General features: G+C 43.1%; 1 protein-coding gene across 3 annotated transcripts in view; it reads left to right on the top strand.

The window, feature by feature from the left end:
- The window catches only part of numb (NUMB endocytic adaptor protein), a 43,088-nt gene that overhangs the window by 23,077 nt on the left and 4,674 nt on the right, over positions 1–15,337 (top strand). For 2 of the 3 annotated variants that reach the window (XM_044375030.1, XM_044375032.1), the window contains exons 2-7: positions 1,802–1,938; positions 6,150–6,224; positions 11,817–11,849; positions 12,599–12,673; positions 14,134–14,274; positions 15,050–15,254. In XM_044375030.1, the coding sequence (XP_044230965.1) occupies positions 1,813–1,938; positions 6,150–6,224; positions 11,817–11,849; positions 12,599–12,673; positions 14,134–14,274; positions 15,050–15,254 (655 nt within the window). In that variant the 5' untranslated portion in view covers positions 1,802–1,812. The remainder of the gene's footprint in view (positions 1–1,801; positions 1,939–6,149; positions 6,225–11,816; positions 11,850–12,598; positions 12,674–14,133; positions 14,275–15,049; positions 15,255–15,337) is intronic. The other variant, XM_044375031.1, reaches the window with a different exon arrangement.

The raw sequence follows: 15,337 nt of genomic DNA, 5'->3' as shown, positions 1-15,337 counted from the left end.
ATCTCTGTGAGCTGACTTTCTTTTCCCTTGTATGAATTAAAAACAAGCAAAGTAATTGCCTGTCAGTGAAGCCTTGACAGACAGAAAAAGTCTTTATAAGGAGTGCCGTGGTTTGGGAACCACTGATCTAGGTTGGAAACATTTCACTAAACTCCTCCCCAGAAACCTGATTGCAGCTGTCAAGATATTGATTAAAGTGGTCTGAAAATCTAAATTAAAGATGTGGATTGTTAACTGTGCAAATATTGTTGATTTAAAATAATCAGGATTGTCATTCAGCTGTAATCCTGCACCCCTGGTACAATTTAGCAGGTAGAAAGCCCTGTCAGTACAAGCAGCAGGCTGCTCTCAGTGTCCTCTATTCCCCTTTTATTTGGGCCGTCTTGACCCCTAACACTACTCAGACTCATGCTCTGACTCTTTTGTTCCTCCCTGTGAGTCAGAGAGACATCAGTGTATGTCTTTGCACATCAATGTGAGTGTTAAAAGCATCCCTATTTACAGACACCATACAGGAGGTGTGACAGCAGCAGTGTTGCACCGTTGTTATACACAATCACCAATGTTCTTGTCTGTTATAAAACACAGGAAATTGACTCATTTTTTTGTTGGTGTACACCATTGACTGTACATGAATTACTAAATATCCCATCATTACAAAATCTTATTACTGAAAAGGAACATATTATGAGAAACTCACTGTTTCAGTGCTTGTGCATATACATTTGGGTTTCTGATGTGCCTACTAACACACAGACTGTCTAATAAGACCCCCCCCCAGTCAGTCTGGTGTGGGCTGGCTTGCTCTGTACTCATGTGATTCAACAAGCCATTCAGATTTGTGCCCGCTCTTACGTCACTTGAGGCTTCATTGAAATTGTAACCGCCCCTCCATCTTTGTTTCCCCACCCACGATTTCCAGACAAGGGTAGCCATTGTTATTATTTTCACAAGACAGGACAAACACAATATGCCTAAACTAAGAGCTAAACACGCTAAATGCTCTGTTGACTGTAAAGCCCAGCACAAATCGCTATATCGGCTCCCAACTGGCACGCTGTGAGTGTTTTTCCATTACACAGCACTGCAAAGTAAAATGAGTTGTTTACCTGCTGGAGGTGTGCTGGTCATCTGCAGCTCTTCATCAAACATTATCATCACTGTGGCTGTTTCTGCTTGTACTATTCCTTCCTACATTATTTCTAACTGATCAGCTGAACAAAGAGCTCCAAATATGTCCATATCTTGTTGTCTCAACCTGTTTTATTGAAGAATAGCACCGCCAACGAAGCTGTGCTAATTCGGTGGTGAACACGTTTCATTTCCTATAAATTCTCCACAAAAGTCTCCCATTATTTAGTCATTTAAAAGCTTTTAATAGAAGTAGCAAAAGCAGGACGTGGGTTTTCATCAGCAGGAACTTAACAGGACTCTGATATGTGCTGCTCCTTGCTAGGCTTCCTGAAAGCTGGCCAATCAGGACAGAATGGCCTTATCGTAAGGGGAGCCTTAAAATGACAGGAGCTGTCAGACAGACTGAACTGAGGGGCTGCATAAAGGGCCAGTATCAGCTAAATAAGGAGTTTTTTGAACTGTGAATCATGCAAAGCTATTCTAGTGGAGTCCCAGAATAAAAATACAGAGCTGAAAATGAGCATAAAAAGTCCCCTTTTAATATTTTTTTTGCTGTTGCTGTTAACACCTCCCAACTTTCCAGCCAGTGTTGCACCTTTTTATTTTGCTGCTGTTGACAACCCAATTTTCACCCTGGGATTAATGATGTGCCTCTCACCACTCACAGGGAGCTCAGCGATGAATAAGCTACGGCAGAGCTTCCGCCGGAAGAAAGACGTCTACGTGCCGGAGTCGAGTCGGCCGCACCAGTGGCAGACAGACGAGGAGGCGGTCCGCAGCGGCAAATGCAGCTTTGCAGTCAAGGTGACTCTCTACACTCTCCCTCACACAAAAAAACACACATACTTACACGAAACCTCATACACACACACACACACACAAACTCTCTCAAACACAGAGTGCAGGCTTGACCTTATTGTGGCGCACTCATACCTCTAAGAAACTTGCATGCCGCTTGGCTCCCCAAGGACGCTGCTTGTGATTAATCATAAGCATTCAGAGACTGTGAGCACAGCTTTTATCTAGGTTGCAAAGTAATCTGCTGTAGCCTTCCAAACCTGTGGGATGTGTGTGTGCGCAATTGATTTCTGGCCCAGGAGTAATCAGAACCACTTGAAACACCAAGTAAAATATACAAAATAAAAATACGTTTCATTATAGGTGACAACATAATTCAAGGACATGCAGGGACACTGCAATGGAGCAGTGCAAGACACACTACTCAGCAGGCTAAACGCACAGAATCTTACCACACACGGTATACAGCTTCAGTGCTTCAGAAATGGCGAAACTGGACCTGCTGTGCTGCAGATGGAGTGTAGACTTTGCTGTATTTTGGCAACAAAACCTTCCACTTTTGCAAACAGAAGCGCAACGGTACGCTTCCTCTCATCACGAGTCCTGAATGCTCACCTCACTCAAGATAAAGGAGAATTGAAAACGTCAGAGTCAGGAAAGAGAAAGCTTTTCTCGCGGCCGGTCAGTGGATGTGATTTGTGCATAAGCAAGTGTACAGGTTATGGTTTGATTTCACCTGTGTGTTTGCTTTATCATGTTTCCTTTGTGCTAGAAGGGGAATTGAAAATACCTGGCACGTCCCAGAGTGTGAAACGCCCTAGATTCAAGATCTCTTCTAAGCTGTCCCACGACACACACACACACACATTTAATTTTCACCTTTAGTTCGTTTGCCACTTTCTAACTTTCACTTTGATCTTTTTTTTTGGAGATTTTTAGAAATTATCTGGTCAAGAGATGTCCTTAAAGTTGGCTTTTTTCTTGTGTAAAAATGCTCTACCTACATCACTGTTTAAGTGTGTGAAAACAATAGTTAATAGCCAATAGTTGTATTGGTTGACTCTAATCAGCCAGTACCTTGCTAAATTTACAACAGAGACCATTTTTGATAGGTCCTGGTCTAGTGGTCTACTCCTGTAGACCTGATTGTCATGCTTTCATTCTTGTACTTTTGCAGCCACACACACTTCTCCACTAGCTTTTTTTTTTTTTTTTTTTTAAATTCTCTGCACTGGCTTTCATCGTGTCGGTGCAACCTACCATGCTACTCCTCTGTATCCCTCCTCCCCCCTCCTGCTCCCTGTCTCCCGCTCTAGGTGCCTCAGAGGAGCCCAGTTGTGTGTGGGTTGGAATAGTTGCAGTGAAATGATCACTGACTGCTGCACTAAAGAGAGTAACGAATAGAGTGGAGTAGTGGAGAGGAGTAAAGTGGTGTGGGAAAGAGAGGAGCATTTCAGACTTTGTGGTGGTGTTAAAGACGGGATGAAATGAAGCTTTAGTGTTCTGGCTCGGGGCTTCTTACTACTACATAGTGTCCTTGGCAGGCAGAGGATAAGTCCAGTTATTCACCCATCACCAGCACTGAATGTTTACATCTTGACTGAGCACAGTCTGTGAGTGGTGTGTCATATTAAGCAGCATTTGTGTTTATATGTGTGTTTTCAAGCTGAAATTGCCTAGACAGATAATTATTCATCCTTCAAGGTGATTGTCAAAAAATGTAGACTTGCTTTTTTAATATGGAAATGTCAGTCTTTTGAGACTGCTGAAGGCTGGAGATGGATGTGAGATTAAATTGTTTGTGCATGTTGTTTACCCACTAAAGCAAATGAGAGAGAAATGTATTTATATCTCCTTGGTAAGTTTTAACTGCACAGACTTATTTGTATGGAAATGGATGTCTGCATTTTTTTGTGAGCTTGTTTTCTGCAGTTATTCACACATGGAGAAAGAAAACATGAATCTGACAGAATTATTTGCTGAAACTGATTTATGGCCAATATCCTGAATTAATTCCTGGAATCCGTCTGGATTCCATCCAGAGGATTTACACCCAACAAAGCGAACTTCAGTTAATAGATATTGATATGGTTTCATACTGATCTGCATGTGAAACGCCTCCCTGTACTTGAGATAAAAGCTAAATATTCAAACGGTACAGGAGTGCTGTCTCGTACTGTCTGTTCTTTTGACCTTTGTCTTCCTTATCACTGGCTGCTTCAAATGTTTACAGAATGTGAATTCAAGCGAGTTATTGTTAGTTACTGCACTTAGTGTTTCCTGCATTGGCAGTTACAGCACGATTATACAAATATCATGATATATAAACAGCATCTAATCCGAGCCCACTCCAGGATTAGTACCAAGTGGAACTAATCCTGGAGTGGGCCCACAAGCAAACCAGCATTTCAGTATCAAAATTAACCTACACATGTACAAACACACTGTGGAAGTGATTTAATATTTCACCTTGCTTCAGTTTGAAGCTTCTGTTAAATTTGAATGTTTTAGCCCCCAGATTGTTTCTGTCAGCTAGTTTCTAACAGGACGGAGTAAGAAGCTACACTGAAGAATTTGTTGTGACACTGCGAGCCTCCCATGCATTTACTCATCTCACCTCAGCCTCGTCTCCTGGCTGATCTCCTATTAGCAGTGCTGCTGCTTTCATTGTCCTTGCTAACCCACAGCTACCTCCTTGCATCGGTATTGTCCTAAGTACACAAACACTTTCGTGCACATCTCTGTGTGTTTATGTGTATTCTAATACTGTACGCCAACAGCGTGACTCACAGCTGTGGCGTCACGCTCTCAAAATAGCAAGGCCAGAGGGTGGGGTGTCAGGCATGGGTCAGCGTCACTCGCTCTATGTGTATCTATAAGGAAAGGGTAAGGACTTCCTCTCCAGGCCGCACAATGGCTTCTGCGGCGGTCAGGGTTGTGACTCTGGAGTGACACACAGCAGGGTGTGATGCTGCTTCAGATCCGGGAGAAGGGAAGGAGAAGGGAGGGAGGGAGGGAGGGAGGGAGAGACAGGTTTGAGGGGGGCAGCCTTTCCGTTCATTCAGTTGCAGTTAATCCCACTCACGCAGGATGTCAAAGTTATTCCTGATGTGGGTTGTTACATGATCGGAGGACAGGGTGTCTCCCAGGAAACTGGTAATTGGAGCAATCATATGATGTAATCGATCATTCACTGGCAGTTCCTGATGCATCTCGTCACTTGATTAATTAGTAACTAGATGACGGTCGTAACAATTTCTTCAGTCATTAAATACACGTGGCATAAATGGTGATAGAGCACCTCAGCTTTTTTCCCAGAAGGTAAATGTTATACTATATATTGTTAAGCATAATGATGTTTGTTGAGGCACTTTAGGGATTTCTGGCACAATTTCCCAGGTGCAGGAAAAAGGGAAATCATTTGAAGAGGCCATAACTCCAGCAACATTTGTAGAATCTCATTATTGATGCAACTTTATTGTGAGACTAACTAAGCTTGTGGTGTCTCGCAATAAAGTTGTTCTTTATACTCTAAATGTTAGTAGAGGCAGTCTTTATTTCAGGTGAGGCAACCTGTCAGTGCTATGATATGCTGCAGGAGGCCATGGAGGACCACAGTGGGGGGGGGGGGGGGGGATTTGCCATCTTGCACGCACCATGTACAGTTCATACCAGAAGGATCAAACTTTCTTTTCAAAGTCAGTTTTCTCCCATTGACAGCATTTCCTTACCTGATCTGAATTGTCTTGTTGTGTCGAGCCGCTCTCAGTTGGGATCGTCTGTAATTCAAAACAATTATCTGGCTGCATGTGCAGGTGAAGAGCAGCTTGTTGTTGTTGTTGCCCCCTGTTGTTTTATTTCTCTCATGTAAGCACTCCCTCACAGGATCACGCACCTGATGTTACGTTTGCCCAAATGCACATTTATGTTTCTCAGTAAAATGTTTCTCCATTTTCTCCATGGACAAAATCAGGAGCCAACCAGGGAGCAATTGAACTAAGAATGACCTCAAAATGGTAATTAATCGGGTGTATAAATCATTGGTGCCAACTCACCAGGGGATATTAGACGATCTGGACTCATTTAAATACCCAATCTCGTTCCACTATTTATTATTGTAGCCTTACTTAAACTCCAGTAGAGATAGCCTCAGGAAAGGTTTGTCGCAGCATCACTCACTCACTTTCTCTGTCTCTCTACCTCTCTCTACCCTGCAGTACCTGGGACATGTGGAGGTGGAGGAGTCTCGAGGCATGCACATCTGCGAGGATGCTGTAAAGCGCCTGAAGACGGTAGGTTTCTCTAGAATATCCCTCCGTACTTCCAGGAAAGAGGCCGCTAAATACCAGACATCCTACTTCCTTGTTATCTGTTCTTTCTCTTATCTTTTCCTCCATACTTTCCTCCTCTGTGCTACCAACATCCTACTGACTCTTTCTAAGGTTTCACATTTTCTAACATTTCCACATTTTGAGACAGCCCTCCTCCATTCGTCAGTATGATGTTTTAGTTTTTCATCATTGATTATTCCTGATCAGTTTTCTCTGTACACGGAGGTCTCAGCGTGGCTCAGTGTCGCCATTCGTCAGTGAGGGTCTCCACCCAGCGTGGCCCTCAGACAAACTCCATGGGTGTCAGGATTCGTTCTGAGCGTCTCTTCCTCTCTCTCGCTCTTCTCGTACATTCTCAGCCAGAGCAGATAGGCCGACATGTACTTCCTGCTCCTGTAGATTCCGGCAGAGTTGCGTAAAAAGAACAAATTCCAGTTTGGGGAGCAGGGGAAGGGAAGGGGGGAAACTGTGGAGCAATTGCTTTTCCATGTTGTCAGTTGTTTGCCAAGACCCCACCCAGGTCATAAACTCCTCTGGGTAAATGCAGCTGATTCTCTGTAGTCGGGGCCAAACTGGTGTCGGCAGGTCTGCCTCAGGGATCTGTCTCTGTATGATCAGGATTCCAGTCTGTTGAGGAGGATTAGCACATCATAGCCGGATCACAGGACATAGCTAAATTGGAATTATGTGTCAATAAAGGTTATGAAATTCCTGTTTGAAGTGTCTGCTATTAGCTTTCAGTTTCAGTTTAAGATGAGTCAGGCTTGTTGAGAATTCACACCCTGTTTCTCCTGTCATCAGAAACTAAATATAATACAAAGACCCTTTTAGTCATTTTGCATAGTCTGCTTCAGTGAGCTGTTCAAGGCTATTGAGAGTCATTTGTTAGTATGATTATACTGTAGAACATGCGTGAGACTAATTTCATAATTTGTTTGCAATTTAAATGACACTAGTACACTAAAATTTCCATAACAGAGCAGTACAGTAAACAGAAGTTAGATAACACACATGGGAGAACACGCAGGAGCAGGACTAACACATGTACTGACACATTCTGGTATAAGATGTGAACACATAGAACTCATACAAATCCATTTTTATTAGACACAAAAGTACAAGCACGTACATTACTGTGACCGCAACACAAATACGGTACAACACTGTTTTCAAACTCACATTAATGCACCTGTTGTAGGCACCCATAGCAGCGTGTATGTGTGTGTGTGTGTGTGTGTGTGAATTGACACGTAATTTCACAACCTCACACATTGATCACACATTCGTAGCACACGGAAGCATACACACATCTAAAACACAAGCCCAGATAGGGCTCACAGGCGAGTGATTAATACAGACAGAAACACACAGGAAGAAGTGCACCCAGAGGCATCGTAGACACACAAAATCAAACACTCACAAACATATACATCCTTAGTGCACAGAGGCAGAATGCACAAAAGTTGAACCTATATAAACACACACACACACAGCAGCACATACACACTGGTGCTTGATGAGGTCACATGGTGCACACAGAGCCCGAGGCTGTGAGGTCTTATTGAGTTACAGTCATTTTAACAAGGCGGACAAAATGGAGCCAACTCAAAAGAAGAGGCGGGTGCTTCTGCCTCCCGTCCTCCTGCAGGCCGCGACTGTCTGACCCTCCTCAACCTAATGACATTTCCTCCTCTCTCTCCTCTGTTACTCCGCTCTCTCGCTTCCTCACGGCGCAGAGGCCTGATTTATAATCCAGCGCAGGCATGGCTTTATCGATTTGTGCTCATAAGGAGGGTGGGAAATTAACATTTACCACCTTCAAAACGAGAAAAAGACTGGCATCATTTCAACGTCCTCTTTGACATGTTATTTTCCTGAACAAACGGGGGCATTAGTAGTTGAATTTTATGATGTAACTGCTGCCGTGTTTCGTGAACAGTTATATACCTGTTAAGTTTATGAGTGGCCTTTATCCAACTGAACCCTGGTCTGGATGGGGGCATCTTACCTGTGCGCCTGAAAGGCTCACCTTACAGGAAATGCCAGAAAATGATCACTGTTGGTTGGCAACAGGGAGTGTATTGTGAGAAATGCATACTGTACCGTGTTCCCATGAGCTCATCCACTGGAGGTTTTTTTTTTTTCTTTCCTGGGTTTGCTTCCTTGTTGTGTAACACACTGCACATGAGTATTAGTGTCTCCTTCTCCCGCCCTGCTGTCTCAACTCACAGCAACACAAAAAATAGCATTTCTAGTCTTTAGGAAAGTTTTACAAAAATTAAACTTCTTTGCTTGTCATGGCGATCTTTGGGGTAAATCGTGCAGAGGATTGGCAGTAAGGCTGCACTGAACAAACATCAAGTCAGTTTTGTTTGTATAGCACTTTTTATGCACAATGGAAGTTCAAGGTGCTTAACATCAGCATAAAAACAACTGATCAACATGATAAAATCATTTTAAAAATACAGAAATAAAACAATTAAAAGTGAACACCAAATCAAGCACACACATATATACACACACACACACACAAAATAAAAATAGAGCGAAACCACTTGCCTGAACTTGTGTGGATGAAATGTCTGCTATACAATACAATCATTGAAGTTCAGTGTGTGATCATCTTCTCTTCAACATGTCTTTGCCCTGACCAGCACCAGCTAGTCTCTGCATCCACCAGACAAGCCTTGCTTTGACTGCCCTTGTTGCCAGTTATCCATGTCAAAGACCAGACCTTTCTCTAAACAGATAACAATTAGCGAGGCCCTGATAGATCCCAGTTCATCCTCGCTGACTCTTTAATAAGCTAACTGTTGCCTGGCAACAAATACAGTTCATGCTAGTGGAGAGAATGTGAGTTAATGTTGCTTAGTGGTGAACTCTATTTCCAGGAATTAATAACTAAATTGGTAAGGAACCAGGTCCCACACCTGTAGGCACTTAATGTCTGGTCTGGGCTGATGAGAGGATGATGTTTCACCAAAACAATCTGGCAGCTTCAGTACTGAAGGTCCTGGTGCGAGAAAGAACAACAGTGAGCTGATGCTCTCTGACGCATAAGTAGGAAGAAAGTGTAAATAAGTGTGTTTAGATTTCCCTGTGTGAGCCCTGTGCAGGAGGGTGCGTGTTGGTGATCGAGCTGTCAATCGATGTCTGTTTGTGTGTGTGTGTGACAGTCGCTGCTCTGAGCTGACTCCATTGTATTCCCAGCAGCCTTTGGGACCATAATGAGAGTTCTCTCACAGCTCCGCGACCTGTGACTCAGAGGGGAGGATGGAGACGGTGAAGGAGGAGGAGGAGGCTGCACTGCGGCACCATCAACCTCCAACCTGCCCTTTTGCGTTGTCATCATGACATCACTTCCTGCTGCTGTTGGCCAGCGGCCCAGCGTCGGAGGTGTATTCTGTATTCCAACAGTAGGAATGTTTTCTCTGTTACGCGGGAGCTCGTAGTGACCAGGAGTGTTTCCTCTGTGTAGACAGGGTGGGGCAGCCCACCAGGAGATGCTGACATGCCGAAAGAATTTCAATTGTATTTGTACATCAACACCCAGTAGCCTCAGGGCACGACACTGACAGGGTATCTAAGTCCGTTAGATGTTGTGCTCATAAGCTTGAGGTTTCAATGAGGGGTTGCAGTGTCACATGGTATGAAAATCTGCCTCAGATGCCTTTCCACCCCAGCTAGAGATATTTCCAAATGTAGAAAACAACATAAATCAAAACTAAATCCTCACTCATTCCAGAGAACTTCCCAGTCATGTCCTGAGCTCAACTCCACTAAAAAAAATGAAATACTTATTTTCAACACTGGGAAATGTGCTGTATAGGCTGAATAACATCTTCCTCCTTACAGCTACCCTGCAGGGTGGTAGGTTTTAGATCCCTACATAACATGTCAGGTAAAGTAACATGTCTGCTGTCCAGAATAATGTACATTCTCTCTCATAGTAGGGATCGTTCTCACGAGTTAGTTGTAAATGTTGCATGGTGTGAGGTATTGCACAAGGCCTGTGACATATGTTACACAAGCTGTGATGCGTTGTATCACATCCTGCTGGTGGTTGGGATTGTTTTTTGGTTGCAGTATTACTGCAAACCTCCAACTGGTTGTACCACTAAAAGGTTTTGGCTGTGGGTGGTAAGGTTGTCTACTAAAAAGAGGCAAAGTATGCACGACTAAACCTTTTTTTTAATCTTTCATATCAACACAGAAGTAAGGCTTGTTGGCTAGAAAGTGAGTTTCCTTGCTTGAATTGTTTCATTTTTGCCATGTTGGCTTCACCTTAATCTTTCAAAACTCAGCTATCCTTTCTGCCCAGAAAGCTTTTTCCCCTTCTGTAGTTTCATCCCAACTCACTTTAAATAACTGAATATTGTATTACGTTTTTTGTTGGTGTTATACATTTTTTTGTCTTTTTAAGCAGGTTTATATTGTGGTGTTGCCGAGAAATACCTCAAACCCCCCTCCCCCACACCGCCTCCCCATTCTAGTTATCTCAACCCTATAGAGATGTTTCCCCTAACCTTAGCATACTAATACTAGCTGTGCAAGCTCTACCATCATCTGCATGTCTGTGTGCGTCTCTCACAAACACACCAACACACACTAACATTCGCTTAGCTCATTTCAGATGAATCTCCAGTGCTGGTTAACACATTAAATCATGCATTAACATGGTGCTTGGAGTGCTGTCTCCACCATGGCTGTGTAACAGGAGTAGAGTGGCACTCCTTTTCACAGCTTATGGGGAGGAGAGGAACTCGCAGGGAGTGAAGGGGAGGGGGAGGATTAAGACTAGCCCGGGTCTGGTCGTGGTCTCTTTATGTGGTTACGGTGGCCTAAACTTGACCCCTGACTCTGGCTGACTGGTCAACAGTCACAGGCTTGACTCAGAGGTCAAACTGCTGTCCGTGGGAGTCTTTTTCTGTCTGCTGAACAACTATGGCATGACCAAGTCTCAGTGTAGGCATCAGAGGAAATACAATAAAATGGGATTTGGGATTATCCCCTCCACATACACGAACAGACACACCTGACATTCTGCCATCTTTATCTCCTCTGTCCAGGCGGCTTGGGGTGCTGCCTTAGCTCGGGGACTGCTGGAGTCTTTTTTTAGGGTTTGTTTACATAAACCACAGAAGAAGTCACCGGTTGCTGATATGTGCGGCTCGGCAGGGGAGACGCTCTGGGGTGTCACTTCCTGCTATTTTCGAGGGCTGTGGTGGGAACAGTAATGTGGTTTACTGGCTTCCAGTGTGGGTAGTACTAACAGTGATCATCATAAAGACAATAACAACCACGGTATCACCCGTCAAAACATCTATCAGTATGGAATCATTCGGGGCTCACTCACTGACTCACTCGCTCACTCATAACCCAGCTTCACCTTCCACGAAAAAAACAAACAAACAAACAAAACCCAAATCATATCCCTCCCTGCGGGCGCCAGACAATTTTTAGACCTCCTAGGTAACATTTTCATACCTTGTTCCTCCCCCCGTCTCCTCCATCCCTCTTACCCACCCTCCCTTTTACCACATCCACTTCCAGGACAGGAAATTCTTCAAAGGATTCTTTGCAAAAGTAAGTTATTGCTTTTGTGTGTCTGAGTGTGTTTCCTTTTTTTATTAGTAGCATTATTATTATTATTATTATTTTTTCCTCCTCTCACGTAACACCTCACCCTTTGATCACGACTGAAGGCTGGAAGAAACACACACACACACACACACACACATATACAGCGGGGAAATCTGTCTGGAGCGAGACAAAAACAATGATGCATGTGTCTGACTAGGTGGGGTGGTTTAGGTGCGGGCGGGGCACTTTTTTTGTGTTTTTTGTGTGTGTGTGTGAGAGAGTGAGTGGGTTTTTTTTTCTATTAACAGGCGTGCCTTCTCTCCCTTCAGACCTTCTTCCTTCTTCAATGAACCAAGAATGGAACAATGAACAATTTGTGTGAATGAACGTTTGCTTTTTTGTGCACACACAAATGTTTTATTGTTGTTATTCTAACCAACGGGGACCACCACTGTTGACTGCATCATTGCACCAATTCTCATACCAACCTTCTTGTTTCTTTGATTAAAATTCGGGTACTACTGTATGGCACAGCACTCAGAACAGCAACTCCAGACTTATGTCTTCTCTTGTGTCTTTGACCTGGTGCTTTCTCTTTATTTACAGGTGTGCTTTGTGTGTTTTGTTGACTTAATTTTTATGAATAGGTACCAAGGAATGGTACAAAGGGAAGTAATCTTGGGTAGTATGGAAAGACTGTAAAGTTCCCTCGTTTCTTACTCGTCCCTGTCCCTTTTGTGTTTTGTTTGCAGGCTGGGAAGAAGGCGGTGCGAGCTGTGTTATGGGTGTCGGCAGATGGTCTTCGTGTTGTAGACGACAAAACAAAGGTAATAAGTCCCTTCAGTCCTCTATCATGGCCTCGGAAATACTTTGATCAAAAAGGAAGGGATGTCAGAGGAAGTTCACTTGGCTTTAGCAGCTTTAAAGGCGGAAGCTGTTGAGCAATTAATAATGATAGTGAAGCCACCATACTTCTGGTCTAGTGACCTCCAAAAGGCCCTCTCTGGAAATATGTACTCTGTGCACCTGCAGGAGTAGATGTAAGTAAACAGTATCACATTTAATGTTAGATTGACACCTGCTGGAAAGCACCAGAACTACATCAAACATATTATAGACGGTAAAATTACCCACAGAGAACTGAGTCATGTGTGATAATCAGCTGGGAAATAAAAAGAAATAAAAAGGATATCGAGTTCTGCCAAGACAAGTTAATTTATTAACGGAAAATATTGAGGAATGTTAAATTTGAAACATAGTGATAAATGATCAGGATTCAGGGTGGGCCCTGAATGACAGGCACACAGAAAGGCCTGGTAGAAATGAATATATTGTTGATGGTCCACCAGCCCAAAAATGTATTTTTTGATGGCCCACCAGGATTTGTCCCAATATACCCAATGACCAGTACATATTGGCCGTAATCTACTGGGCTGTAAAACGGTGGATAAATTGTTGTGAGTGTCACACAACCCCTGTGAAATGACTCGTTTCACTATCAGAATTTGATCCATTCAGTCCTATAACACTTGGCGAGTCTAGAAGAGCTGCATGAGTAACGGACAAATGGCCAGCGCGGGAATGTCACGCCAGACATGAGATTTTAAAACTGTATACTTCGAAATAGAGATTTATCTGGCGGTGATAGGCTTAATCAGCATCGTATGAACTTGTTTGGCAAGTGCTTGAGTGTAACGGACATTCATTTGTATGCAAATGTTCTGCACTGCAGGTTTAAGAGGAAAACTAAACACACAAATCAATGTGATGCTGATTTTTAGTATTTTACTACAATACAATAAACAGACTACACAACACACACGTCCCACCAGCCTGAATCGGTTGTAACACAATGTAACAACCAAATGATGAGATTAAGAGTCCATAATAACCAGCACAGCTCCTGTGTTTTGTGTCCCATCCATAGACGGGTTACAGTTGAGCTCATCTAACAGGGCTGTGTGCTGTAATTCATTAGAAACTGGGAACATTTTGAATTTTTATTCTATCTTGTTTTGTTAAAAAATACAGGAAGCCTCCTTGAATGAGGAATTCTCTAGCAGGGTCAGGGTTATGTTTAGATGACAGCAGGGTCAGGTGCAGACTGCTGTCTCTGGACCTGGTGTAGTTTTATTCAAGCACACTTGAAGTCAGGCCTTCTCATTGAAGTACTGTTCACTATGCAATCATTCAGCCCACGTTTGTGAATTGGCTCGATCGAGTCACTTAACTTCTGACCATAGTTTTCAACCTTATGATAACGAGGTAATGGTGATACTTTTGGCAGGACCTGATTCTGGACCAGACAATAGAGAAGGTGTCGTTCTGCGCTCCAGACCGGAACTTTGAGAGGGCGTTTTCTTACATCTGCAGGGACGGGACCACACGTCGCTGGATCTGCCATTGTTTCATGGCCATCAAAGACTCAGTAAGAACTTACTGTAAAGCCTCATCACAGTATGTGAATAGTGAGAGATGAAGAAACCTGCTGTAGAACCTGATTGATAGATACTGTTTATATCCTCATCTTGAACACAAAACAGAATGCAAATTAAGTATAATTTACATTAAAAGAACCTGTATGCTTTGATTGATGCTAATCTTAAGTGATACTCAAGTTATAATGCTGCTTCCTTCTCCCAAAGAATTAAAATCTCATCATAGACAATCTTAGTTGCCAGAATTACCTTGTAGAGCCTTCAAAAAGGTTTAATCTTATACATGTTTTCCATGTCATTGTTGTAAACTATTACCAAAACAATATGTCAGCCGACAGAAAATTATTTGCCTATTTGACTATTTTGATAATCAGGTAATTGATAAGATGTTTATCAAGTACAAACATCAAACGTTCCCTGTTTTTAGCTTCTTAAACATGAGGATTTGCTGCTTTTCTCAGGTTTGTATCATTGTGAATTGAGGACTTTTGGGTTTTGGACTGATGGTCAGACAAAACAAGACATTTGAAAATGTTACCTGAGGTTTCTGGGAAATCACAAAGGACATTTTTCAAGATGTTTTTTTTTGACATTTTATGAACTATAACTATGACTATGCTGGGAGTTCGTGTAAATTAGACCATTATATTAATTTCATGCCTCCACCATCAGTGAGGTCAGTGTTCTTGCTGCTGAATGAACACAAGATGATTCACTGAACCGCAGACGTCCGTAAGACTTTCTCTTTTCATCGTCTGTCTTCAGGGAGAGCGTCTCAGTCACGCTGTGGGCTGTGCATTCGCTGCCTGTCTGGAGCGAAAACAGAAACGAGAGAAGGAGTGCGGGGTCACGGCAACCTTTGACGCCAACAGAACCACATTCACCCGTGAGGGCTCGTTTCGTGTTACTACGGCAACAGAGGCGGCAGAGCGGGAGGAAGTCATGAGGCAGCTACAGGACGCTAAAAAAGGTCTGTATTTTTAGTCCCATCAAAAGACTGTTACTGACCTGACCTGGGAAATGAGTCGGCCAGTTTAACCTCTGTTTATACTC

This window comes from Thunnus albacares, chromosome 15, assembly GCF_914725855.1.
Source record: "Thunnus albacares chromosome 15, fThuAlb1.1, whole genome shotgun sequence".
NCBI classification, from domain to species: domain Eukaryota; kingdom Metazoa; phylum Chordata; class Actinopteri; order Scombriformes; family Scombridae; genus Thunnus; species Thunnus albacares.
Note: the sequence above shows the minus strand (reverse complement) of the source record. Positions and strands in the feature narration are given on the sequence as shown.